The following is a 12,497-nucleotide window of genomic DNA, read 5'->3' on the forward strand; positions in this document are numbered from 1 at the left end:
TGCTGCCAGGCTCTCTGGGGAGGTTGTGTTTCATCTGCAGAGTCACACACTGATATTGGGATTCCCGCCATGCAGGTATGTCCTTGGAACAAGTGTCCCTGATTTTGTAGCACATGTGGGGTCTGGTCAATGCAGTTTGCAGGTCTGGGTTGTGAGCTGACTCTTACTGAAATACCATCAGAAGGTGAATTGGATACCTCCCTGAGGTGTCCTCCAGAGCTGTGAGCTTCCCTCCAGGATGCACTCCTGTTCCGTAGTACACCTTTCCCATGTTTTTTTTTTTTTTTCCCCGCAGGACTCGCTCTGTTCTCCCTGAGCACAACAGAAATGCTGAGGGTTTCTGACATTCAACAACACTCTCCAGGTGAGATGGAGGGAGCAGTAAAACAAATAAACCTCTCAAATATCCCTCCACCCTCCTGTGTTGTTAACACTGGCGGTACAAGTGCTGACCAGCCCTTCTACATTAGGACAGGTTTCATCTGACAATGTAAAGACCAGCACTGGGTCCTACTCACGGCCTTTCCATGAGCTCCCTGCTGCAAAGCAGGGCTGACCTCCTGGGACACTCGGCCAGCAATGACGAGGATCCAGGCCTGGAGCTTAGGAAGGTCGTGTAGAAAAAGGAAAGATGGTGTGTGCAGCAGGGGGAGGTGTATGCAAAATGGCTTCGACTTTTCTCAGAGAAACCTCCCATAATTTGTCGCTGTCTTTTCCACCTTTAATAGTGCCCCATACCCAGAGGAACAGAATGTCCAACGGTACCTTCATCTTCGAGTTCCTTCTATTGGCATTCGCAGACACACGGGAGCTGCAGCTCTTGCACTTCTGGCTCTTCCTGGGCATCTACCTGGCTGCCCTCTTGGGAAACAGCCTCATCATCCCCGCCATAGCCTGTGACCACCGCCTCCACACCCCCATGTACTTCTTCCTCCTCAACCTCTCCCTCCTTGACCTGGGATCCATCTCCACCACTGTTCCCAAATCCATGACCAATTCCCTCTGGGACACCAGGGCCATCTCCTATTCTGGATGTGCTGCCCAGCTCTTTCTCTTTGCCTTCTTGGCACTAGCAGAGTATTTTCTTCTCACTCTCATGGCCTATGACCGCTACATTGCCATCTGCAAACCCCTGCACTATGGGACCCTGCTGGGCAGCAGAGCTTGTGTCCACATGGCAGCAGCTGCCTGGGGCTGTGCATTTTTCACTGTTCTCCTGCACACTGCTAATACATTTTCACTCCCCCTCTGCCAAGGCAATACTGTGGACCAGTTCTTCTGTGAAATCCCCCAGATCCTCAGGCTCTCCTGCTCACATGCCTACCTCAGGGAAGTTGGGCTTATTGTGGTCAGTATCTTTGTGGAATTTGGCTGTTTTGTTTTCATTGTGCTGTCCTATGTGCAGATCTTCAAGGTCGTGATGAGGATCCCCACACAGCAGGGTCAGCACAAAGCCTTTTCCACATGCCTCCCTCACCTGGCTGTGGTTTCCCTGTTTATCAGCACTGTCATGATTGCCTACCTGAAGCCCCCTTCCATCTCCTCCACACCCCTGGATGTGGTGGTGGCAGTTATGTACTCAGTGGTGCCTCCAGCAGTGAACCCCCTCATCTACAGCATGAGGAACCAGGAGCTCAAAGATGCACTTAAGAAGCTGATTCCATCTTTAGTATTTTAGCCAGAATAAGCTGGCCATGCTTCCTCACAAGTGATTTCCAATTTATCTGGGGATCCTCCTGTGCTTTGGGCATTTTACCTGTGATAGTTCTGTTTCCCCAGGAATGTCTGCATGCACTTCACTTCTCCACAGGCATGAACTCAGTCTGTCTCACCTGGGAGTCTTTGCACATGTGTCTGGCCCGATGGCACAGATGGCCTCCCCTGTAACATCTCCCTCTCTTATAAAAGGGGGTTTCCTTTGTGCCACTGTCTCGAGTTTGTGCTCTTCTTCCAAAGCTGAGGTCAGGTACAGGCTGAACAAATTGCCCGCATGAGGCCATGCTTCTGTGCTGGGGTTTTGCATGGGCTGTGAGGAAGAGAGCATGGGGCTATGTGTTAGGGAATGGGACTGGAATAAGCTTTTACTGGTGGCCTCCCTATTCTGCTACTTCCAGATCTTGCCTCTCTCCACAGGTTTATGGGTGAGTTTTTCTGCACAGCCATTTCCCTCCTGCTCAACATCTCTCCTTGTCCAGACCCTGGCAGACCCCAGAGCAGGCATATCTTCAAAACCCCACACGGGATGTGGACAGAGGTGGGTACATTCCAGGACCTGGTGGAGGCTGTCAGAAGTAGGAGAAACAGAAGAGGGACAGGGCACAAGGGGGTGTCATGGAGATCATGCAAGAGAAACTGTTCCTCACACCTAATACACTCTTTGCCATGCTGTGCCTGCACAGTGGGTCAATGGGAACGTGCGTGTGGGACAGTGGCGCTCGGCCAGCACAGGACAGGGCACTGCCAGGGGCACGAAGCATCTGCCAGGGGGTGACCACCTGGAGTTGGTGACTGCAAGAAAAATCAAGAGCAAAAAGGAGACCTCCAATTTCTGTGTTAGAGACAAAGGGAAATGCAGGGCTACTGCTGAACGAGGATGGTGCTCTAATAAACAGGAGATACCAATGGGACTGAGGGACTCAATCTTTTTGCCTGAGTCTACTGAAAAAATCTCCCAAGCCTCTGTGCTCAATGAAGCGGTTCAAGGAGGAGGAGAGCACGTAATGGCAGGAACATCGGGACATTCCAGAAGGGCAAATGCCGGTTTCTGCCCCTGCAGGGGACTCACCCTGGCAATGGCACAGGTTGGGGCCTGCCTGGCTGGGAGAAGCTCTGTGGGAAAGGTCTGGGTGGTCAGGGAGTTGGACAGGAGGCAGCCGTGTGCCCTGTCAGCAAGGGAGGCCACCAACATCCTGGGCTGGACAAGAAGAAACACAAAAAAGAGATCAAGGGAAAGGCAATGAAGCTGGTGAGGGGTCTGAGGCACAAGTCTTACGAGGATCAGCTGAAGGAACTGGGGTTGTTTAGCCTGGACAAAAAAGGCTGAGGGGTAACCTCATCACCCTCTGCAACTACCTGAAAGGAGTTTGTAGCGAGGTTGGTGTTGGTCTCTTCTCCCAGCAGTAAGCACTAGGAAGTGGCATCAAGTTACATCAGGGGAGGTTTAGATTCGATATTAAGAAAAAATTCTTCACTGAAAGCGTTATCAGGCATGGGTACAGGTTACCCAGGGAAGTGGTCGAGATCCCATCTGTAGAGGTATTTAAAGGACAGGTAGACGAGGTGCTTAGGGACAAGGTTTAGTGGTGGACAGGTATGTTTGAGTTCAATGATGTTAAAGGTCCAACTAAATGATTCCATGAGTCTATGATTGATGGAAAGGATTCTCTGGAATACTCCATCCAGATTTCACATCCCCAATTCAGGAGAGATACTGGCAAGCTGCAGTGGGTTTAGCGAAGGGCCCTCAGGACAGCCAGGGACTGGAGCACTTTGCCAGTGGGGAGAGGCTGAGGGAGCTGGGCTTGTCCAGCCTCAAGAAGGGAAGGCTGAGGGGCACCTCATCCCAGCCTGCCAGTACCTGTGAGGAGTATATGGGGAATACAGAGCCAGGCTCTTCACCATGGCACATAGTGGGAGGACAAAAGACAACTGGAGGAAGGTGAAAGAGGAGAGGTTGAACCAGTACATAAGGAAAACTTTCTTCCCCATGTGCTCAGCCAACTACTGGAATGGATCACATGGATAGGTTGTGCAATCCTGTCCTTGGGGATGTTCAAGCTCAGTCTGAATCAAGCCTTGAACACTTTGGTCTGCCCCTGCTTCTGTCATGTTGGGCTGCAGACTTCGTGATGTCCCTTCAACCTCTGTTCTCTTATGATCCTGTGGAGCTGGGCCCTGTTTCTAACTGGAGAAGAGCAGATGTTCATGGGACATGAATCCTGTGCTGTCGGTGACTATCAAAACCAACATCTAAAGGAGTGAGGAGAGGTCAGCTCCTCAGTGTGACTCTCTCTGTGCAAAGGCTGAGGAGTCCTGCACAGGAAAGGTTTTTGGGACATGGGGCTCTGTGCAAGACACAAAATCATATTGTTTTCATGCCCATGGGCCTGTCACATGTAGTTAATGTCAGTAAAAATGAAAGTAAGAAGAATTGAGGACAAAGATCCAAAGCAGAGAAAAGTGCCCATGCACTTTTCACTTTTTTTTCAGTCTTTCGTGGGATTTGTGACTTCTTTTTTCCAAAAGGAAAGTGACATTTCTTTCTTCCTAATGCCCAGTCTGGACCTCCCAAACTGCAGTTTTCGCTGGTTTTCCTTTCTCATGCTCTTTCCCAGGTACCACCACCTCTGAAAGCAACTCCGAGCTATGATGGCCTATGCCGTATACTGCACTCCCCAGGTCTCTCAGCCTCCCCACACATAACCCTCAACCTCATCTTGACAGACTTTTTCTGTATCATCTCCAGTTTCTTACCATTCCTCCAGACTGAGGACCCTCACACTGGGACACACTATTCCAGATGTGGCAACACCAGTGCTGAGTCAAGGTGGGTGACAACTCCCCTTGCCTGGGTGGCCACGCTCCTCCCAGTGCAGCCCACTATGCACATAGATACATTCACGTTTAGCACCCCTACTGGCTGCTATGGCATCCCTTGGAATGCCCAGGCCCTTTGCTTTGAGGTTGCCCCTCAGCCAGTCAAGTCTGAGCCTGTCTTGAGGAGGACAGACCAGTTAAATGCAATTGCCAGCCCAGAAAGGTATTTCCATGGTGAACATCACAGAAATGCCACATGAGGTGTTATCACAGAGGCATTACCATTACTGCTGACTGTCTCGGACATGGCCAGCAGCAGCTCCATCTTGGAGCTGCCTGGCGCTGGCACCATCAGGCATAGGGGAAGCTTCTAACAGAAGCCAGCCCTGTAGCCCCCGCTACCAAAACCTTGCCCACACAAATCCAGTACTGTTGCTAATGTCATCTTTTCCCATGCAGATGGTCAAGGGAAAGGCCCTTTCCATTCATCTCCAGTTTTGTCCTCTTTTACAGCCAGTTGCTGCTTTGACGTCAGGCAGTTACAAGTTTGCCTGTCTTTCACTAGTCTAGTTGTCTACTCAGCCAACTCTTTGTGTTTCCATCTGTCTTTGTTTATCCACCTACCTAAAATATTTCCCCTACGCTTATCCCTTGTCGAAAGGCAACCTCATTAGAGGCAGCCCGTACTGAGCATGTACTTGCAGAGTGAGTTCTGTTTATGAAACTTGGTCGTGCTTGGCTTTTTCTCTGCTTGCCAATAGGAAAACTTCCCTTAGTGCCAGTGTGCATCCAGTTCCCTAAGGAGAGCAAGGGGGAGATGGTGCAAAGGAGCTGTGACCTGCAGCTGCAGGCTTCAGTGGAGAAGTCTGATGTCAGGAAGAGTGATGGAAGTGCCAGGGGGCCGTTGAGAGCAATGGTGGGGTTGTGGAGGTGTGGAGGAAGGTTGTCCCTAGAGTGTCAGACCTCCAGGGACTGCTTCTCCTACCTCTCCAGACCTCCTAAGGAGACCCCCTGAGGGATCCTTATCACTTGCAGAATGCTGCTATCCCTTCTCTGAATGGAGAAGTTATAAAATAGACCCTTTAAAATCAAAGATCATTTTGATGAGGTGCACTTTGAAATCATCCTCTGTAACTACACTGTACAACCTCTCCAAGGAGCTGCACAAGTCCTGAAGACTTAAAGACAATTAAAGGAATAGACAGATCAGAGATCACTGGGGCTTTTTGTATTTTCTGGAGCGCATGGTGTCTATGGGGCTGAGTCCATGAAGCTCAGATACAGAGAGAGGAGATGGAAGAAACCTCTGAGGAAGTCCAAGTCAGAAGCCAAACTGAAAGTACCTTGAAGCAGTAATGGGCCCCAGTGAGGGCCATTACTGACAAAGCCTCCCCAGGGACTCGTTAGAGCAGCTCATTGGAGGCCATGCTTGCTGGGAGGCAAAGGCGCTGTGCAAGTGGCTGCAACGCTGTCAAATTCTTGGTTGGTGTTAGGCAGCAGAAAGGCCAAGCCCTGACCCGCAGGCCCTGGGAAGGCAGATCCTGTCCCTCCTGCATGGCTCAGGGCTCTTTCTAGGGGCAGTGGGGTGTGAAGGTGAGCAAGGCCAAGTGCAGGAAAACTGTAGAGCACATCCTGGTTTGACCAAGAAGGGCTGAGGAGGAAACTAAGAGCAGAGCCTCCAAATCCAGTTTCTCCTGGTAGGCCTCAGTAGCAGATGGAACTGCCCTAGTCTAGGGGACAAAGGCTTCCAGTCCTGGTGGAACTTGCAGCCTTGCTAGAGCCCTTGGCCATTGCGACTGCTGGCTGTCCTGCACCTGCACCTTTCAGGCTGTAGGCACCCATCGTGCTTTCCCACCTGGCTCTCACCCTGACATTTCTAAACCTTCCCTGATGTCTCTCCACCCATTGCTAGCTGTTCCTTGAAAGACAAAGCCATGGGCTGATGCAGACTCCCCTGGGTGACCTCTTGCACCACAGGGATACCCTCTGAGTGACATTTCTTTTTTATAATCTCCAGTCTGTAACTTACAAGCTGCATTTTGAGGAGGTTTCCCTCTCTTCCCACTACCAAGGAAAGATCCATCAGCTCTAAAAGCAGAGTTAATGGAGGTGAAAGCTACTGCTCTAGAGCCCTGATCCTGCACTTCACCAGGCTAAAGAAGCCCAGGTCCCTCAGCTTCTCCACACGGGTCCCAAACCCCATTGTGAGACACCTTGTCTGGATCCTCTGTAGTTCCTCTACATTCTTCCAGACTGGGGACCCCCCACATGGAGACACACCAGTCCAGATGTGGCCACACAAGTGCTGAGTCAAGGCAGATGATAACTCCCTGGCCTGGCTGGCCATGCTCCCCCTCATGCAGCCCATTGTGCAGCTGTCCTAGTTCATGGTGAGCTGGCACCTATGGCTCATAGGTTATTCCTTTTCATGCCCAGGCCCTTCTCCTCAGGGTCACTCCTGAGCTGCTCAGGTCACATCCTGGCCTCATTTTTTGGATTATTCCGCCCTTGCTACAGGATTGGCCACTTCTCCTTGTAAAACTTGGTGAGGTTTCTACCTACCAGATCCCAGCATTTTTCATGCTCCCCCTGGAGTGAAGCTCTGTTTGGACAGCTGTTCATGTGCGCTTACAGATGTCTCACCCTGACACATGGTGCCTATGCTATAGGTAATAGCATCAGGAATGACTGGACGCTATCGATAATAGAAGGAGGTACTAGTTGAATGGAATTGCTGACTAAGGAATGAATTTTCATGGTGAAAAGCTGAGAAGCACCAAATGAGGGAACAAAGGAAGCCAAATGAGGGCCAAGGAGGAAAGGGTAAAAAGAGAGATGAGCTGTTGGAATGGGTGGGTACAAGGATGGGTAAGGCGCAGAAATTGTGAGTGGGCCAAAAAGGAAAAAGATAAGAAAAAGATTCAGCAAAGGTGTATTGTCCACAAGTTCTAATAACAAGCTTGTTCATAAGGCTTTGAGTTTTCAAATTATTTGATGAATGTAAGTAATTCCTACTTCTGAAAGGTACGTCAAAATAAGCGGTATCTGCATGTTACAGGCAAGGAAATAAAATTTCTAGTTTCCTTTGCTGGGAATAGGATAACCAAGCAAAATTAACTCATTCAAAACACTTCACAGTGGCACAGCAAGCAAGGGTTAGATCTACAGAACTGATAACCAGTCTTTTAAAATAGGGAGTTCTCACTAATTCCATATCCTGAAGAGTACTCCATAAACATCAAGGTGGTCATTTCTAGTAATAAATCAGGCCTCTTCAATGTACTTGCCAAGCAGCTTTGCACCTGAGCAACAATGCCTGCAATAGCAACCAACAGCATCCTGGGCTGCATTAGGAAGAGCACCACCCCCTGCTATGATTTTTCTTCCTCACTTCTGTCAGGTTTTTCTACTATTCCATGTCACTCACACTGCAACCAAACTGCCCTCCATATCTTCTACCAGTCTTGCCTTGTTTTCTCCTGAAGAACATATCCAGGAGAGCATTTCCAACCATGTTGGCGCAGGGATCAACTTCAATGTTCCCTTCAACCATGGCCTTCTAGCAGGGGTCCACGGTCTTCCATATTCTCAGTGATTACTAGCTCCTAAAATTGTGTCCCTTTCACCAACTGCATTAGGGGGCAAGTCATTGTCTCCCCAACCTTCCTCAAGCAGTGAAAGGATCCTCACCAGACCACTGTACATAAAGGAGTTAGTGATCCATGCAACAGGGAACCTGAGTAGACCCAGGCCTGTGCTGTGCTGTGCTCCACGTACAGCTTGGCCTTCAGGCTGTGTTGCGCTGACCATATTGCTGGGTTGCAGAATGAATCTGATTGTAATGAGAAGTCTGTAGGAAGCTCCCACCTGGTACCAGCGATTAGGTCACCTGCATGTCCTTACCTGTGTCTAAAACTGCCACAACTAATTCCCATGTCAACAGTCTCTTGGGGGGCAGTGGAAATGATGACTTGAATATTCTTTTCTTTCTAATAAAACAGTAAGATCATCAAGCCCAACCGTTACCCTAACCCTGCCATCCCACCATTAAACCCTGTCCCTAAGCACCTTGTCTACCCACCTTTTAAATACCTCCAGGGATGGGGACTCGACCACTTCCCTGGGCATCCCCTTCCAGTGCTTGATAACCCTCCCCATCAGTCTTGTGCTCCAGACCCCTCCCCAGCTTTGTGGCTCTCCTCTGGACATGCCCCAGCAATGCAAAGTCTTTCTTGTAGTGAGGGGCCCAACCCTGAACCCAGCATTCGAGGGGCGGCCTCCCCAGTGCCCAGGACAGGGGCATGGTCACTTCCCTACTCCTGCTGGCCACAATATTCCTGATACAAGCTAGGATGCCGTTGGCCCTCTTGGCTCCCTGGGCACCCTGCTGGCTCATATTCAGCTGCCTATTGACCAACACCCCCAGGTCTTTTTCCACCGGGCAGCTTTCCAGCCACTCTTGCCCATGCCTGTAGCATTGCATGGAGTTACTGTGATCCCGGTGCAGGACCCGGCACCTGGCCTTGTTGAACCTCACACAATTGGCCACAGCCCATCAATCCAGCCTGGCCAGGTCCCTCTGAAAAGCCCTGCTTCCCTCCAGCAGATCGACACTCCCACCCAGCTTGGTGTCATCTGAAAACTTACTGAGAGTACACTCAGTCCTCATCTGTGCTCTGCTTCTGGCCTTCCTCACTCCTCTCTGGCCCCTGGGCCCCCACACTTTCCTGGTCACAACACCCAAGGCAGACACTGATGATCAAATCCCTGACCTTTTTTGCCAGGACTAGGTTCAGGTGAGCATCACCCTTCTTGGCCCACCTGGCAGCTGTGTTAGAAGTTGTCCAATGATCCTCCAGATTGTTGGCACCCTGTGGCTTTGCCTGGCCAGTGAATGCCAGGGTGCTTACAGATCCCCACGGGAACCTGTTCATTGGTCTGGAGACTGCCTCACATTGCTGACAGAAGACTTTTTCCTTTTCCTCTCCTTGATCAAGTGGTTCCCAATGGCCAACACAAGGTCACCCTTACTGACTCCTCTGGTCCTCAGTGACAAAAGATAGCCTGACCTGTTGCCTTGTTGTATGAATGACCTCCATAAATCTGAGCTGGGCCTTCATACAGGGGACATCCCCCCTCCTCAGATTCCCTACCACTCTCTCCAGCAGAGCCTGCCTTCCTCCACTGCAGTACCCCAGGTAAGCAAGCTGTCCCACCACATCTCATCTAATCCAAACCCATCCCAGTTCTGTCACAAGACAGGGGCCTCCAGATCCTCCTGGCTGTGCTCCAGCTCCTCTTGCCCATGCAGATGTTGGCCGCAGCACCTCAGCTGTGGCACCAGGGTGGAGCGCAGGCTCCTCACAGGGAAACCTGAGCAGTGATCCTGACCAGAATACCCTTGTCCATCGAGCAGTTAGTGCTGGGCTGGGCTGCACGTACAGCATAGCCTCCTCACCTGTGCTGTGCTGCACAGATCCCTTGGTCACAGGAAAAGCTCAGCAGCTTATTGTAACAGAGGAGTCTGCAGGCAGCTCCCACTTGGTACTGGCCATAATGCCACCTGCATGGTCTTGCTGGGATCTGCCAGGGTAGCAAGAAGTTCTCATGAGAATATTCTTTCTCTTTGGCTGAAGAGATGATAAATAGAGTTGTTTCTTTGTGACAAAATCCTGCAACAGTAGCCTGAATGACCAAACCAAGAGACTCTCTTCTATGGATGGGGGTTGCATGGTGTGTGGCATTTGGGTTGGAGGCCTGTTCAGTGCTACACCACCCAGGGACGCACCATCTAAAGGGACATAAGATTCTCTATACGACTCTTCCCTTACAGTGTTAGCTCTCATACAGAGCATTTTAGAAGATACCTTACAGGGTCCGAGTGCCTTTCTTACTGGGATCCTATCAGAAAACCCCTCTCCCAGCACACTTGAATGCAGCCCCTGTGGTCCCATGGGCTGCGGAGGGTGTGGTTTGCTAAAGGAACCCCAGGCTTGATCCTTATCCATGGCTGATTTTGTTTTTTCCAGAGTCCTGTCTCAAGGCAAATGGCCTGGGAGACCTTGCTGGTGGTCACGAAGGCAAAGAGCTCATTGGGTATCTCAGATCAATCTGCACCTATTCTTACTAAATCAGCACTGGTCCCATATTCCCTTGGATTCTTCTTTAACTCTTTCTGAAATAACAACCCCCCACCTTGGTGCGCTTGAATTCCTTTTCAAGTTTCCATGGGGTTTTGTTATGGAACACTGCTGTGCTTGGAGGAGGTGGTCCTTGAAGACAAGATGTATGCGGGCACATGGTGACAATGATTGGTCTATTCCTTGTCTCTGTTTCCAAGGGAGTGAGTGAAGACCTCAAAGTGATGGGATTGGTATTCATGCAATGCCTGCAGCTATTGGATAAGAATGGGACAGACCTTGCCTCTCTGATGGCATCTGATGACCCATGGCATCAAATCTGTCTGTGCTGCCATCTGGGGTGTCTCTCATGCACCCACTTGGAATGGGAATTGCTTTCCTGTAGGTCTCCTGTGCTTTCTCCATCAGCTTTGGCATCTCATTCATGTGGGCCTGGATCTGAACATTCAAGTGAATAGCTGTCATGGATTCTGGAGGGCAATGTGTGGATGAACATGAGAAACCTTCATTTACAGTGCAGATTTCGTAAGTACAGCTGGTGAGGAAGCGAGAGACAGTTAGCTCTCCTTATGGCACACGACTCCATTTGGTCAGAGGACTACCTCCATAGGCTGCTCTGACCAGACTGAGAAGGGACAGGTTCCATTTCCTATTGGTCATCTGCTGTCATTTCAGTTGGGCAAAGGAACATCGCAACAGCCTCAAAGACAACACTCCCAGCTACTGTTGTTTCTATGAATTTCTCCATCAGAGTTTTCAGTCACCTGCTGTGTACCTTGGACCACCTCTGGCACCTGAGATGTCACCAGGTGTTTGAGTCTGAACAAGTCACTCCTGGCTTCCACCTCTGGTAATGACCATGGGGGCTGAGACAATCAGCTCCCAGGCAGCAGGTGTCTATTTTGTGCCCACCGGAACTGAGTGAAGAGGAATCCCACCTCCTGTAGGTTTGGGGCAGCCACAGGTGAGAGCTTAGTCCCCCTCTATCCTCAGGACTACAAATCAATGCCTCGATGGGCTCAGCAGAATCCCTTCCCTCAACAGGGGTAAAGGAGATCACCCACTGTCACTATCTGTGCATCCTGTCTAATGATGAGACAAGGAAAGTTGATTCTTCTGCCAGACTTTTGTTATTAGCAAAGATGATGATGCTGTAAAGAAGTGTCCCTCCCCAGATGAGGCAAGGAACATCAGGGATTACTAAAGCCTGTTTCACAGCAGGTTCCCCTGGAGACCCAGAGACACCTGGAGGGAGCCCTGAGGGGGCAGAGCAAGTGCTGCCTTGGGCTGGTCCTCTGCTGCTGAGCTGGGCTGGGCTCCTGGGATGGAGGGAGCTGCTGGCAAGTGGGCAGCGCTGCAGAGAGACAGCTCTGCCCAGGAGCAGCTCCTCTGCAAAGCGCAGCAGGGCTGAGGGTACTGCCTGCAGGCACCGAGGGGAGAGGAGTGATGCAGAGAGAGTTTACAGGTGGTGGGGTCTTAGAGGATGCTGAGAGCTCACTGGGGTTAGACATCTTCACAGCCCTGTACATGGTAAGTCTCTGGGTGCAGGACAATGTTGCTGGTGTTCCTGGAGGGATCTCCTAAGGGTGGCACATCTCACAGCAGATAGGATCTGGCAGGATGATGCTCTCTGTTTCTTCATTGTGAAAGACAATGTGATCGTCCACAGGAAGGTTTCTTTCCACACTATCAGAGGGACAGGGCAAGACAGCTCCCTTCTCCTGGGATCGGTTGTAGGTGTGTGAAGGTGGGTGTGCAGGCCGGGGTGCCCAGGGCTGTCCTTCCCAGCAGGGTCCCTGCACCCAGGGGGCTGTGTGCTGG

At 50.7% G+C, this 12,497-nt stretch overlaps 2 protein-coding genes across 2 annotated transcripts in view; both read left to right on the forward strand.

Annotated features, from left to right (window-relative positions):
• Positions 1-751: 751 nt before the first annotated feature.
• On the forward strand, positions 752-1,678 carry LOC104132441 (olfactory receptor 14A16). The gene has a single exon (XM_009645720.1). It carries the CDS (start codon positions 752-754, stop codon positions 1,676-1,678), a length of 927 nt encoding a protein of 308 aa, XP_009644015.1.
• Positions 1,679-1,862: 184 nt separating this feature from the next.
• Positions 1,863-12,497, forward strand: part of LOC104132442 (olfactory receptor 14C36-like) — a 13,155-nt gene continuing 2,520 nt past the window's right edge. The window contains exons 1-2 of the mRNA XM_009645721.2: positions 1,863-1,883; positions 2,134-2,141. Of these exons, the coding sequence (XP_009644016.2) occupies positions 1,863-1,883; positions 2,134-2,141 (29 nt within the window). The remainder of the gene's footprint in view (positions 1,884-2,133; positions 2,142-12,497) is intronic.

The sequence above is a fragment of the Egretta garzetta genome, unplaced genomic scaffold (assembly GCF_000687185.1).
Source record: "Egretta garzetta isolate BGI_Z169 unplaced genomic scaffold, ASM68718v1 scaffold249, whole genome shotgun sequence".
Lineage (NCBI taxonomy): Eukaryota > Metazoa > Chordata > Aves > Pelecaniformes > Ardeidae > Egretta > Egretta garzetta.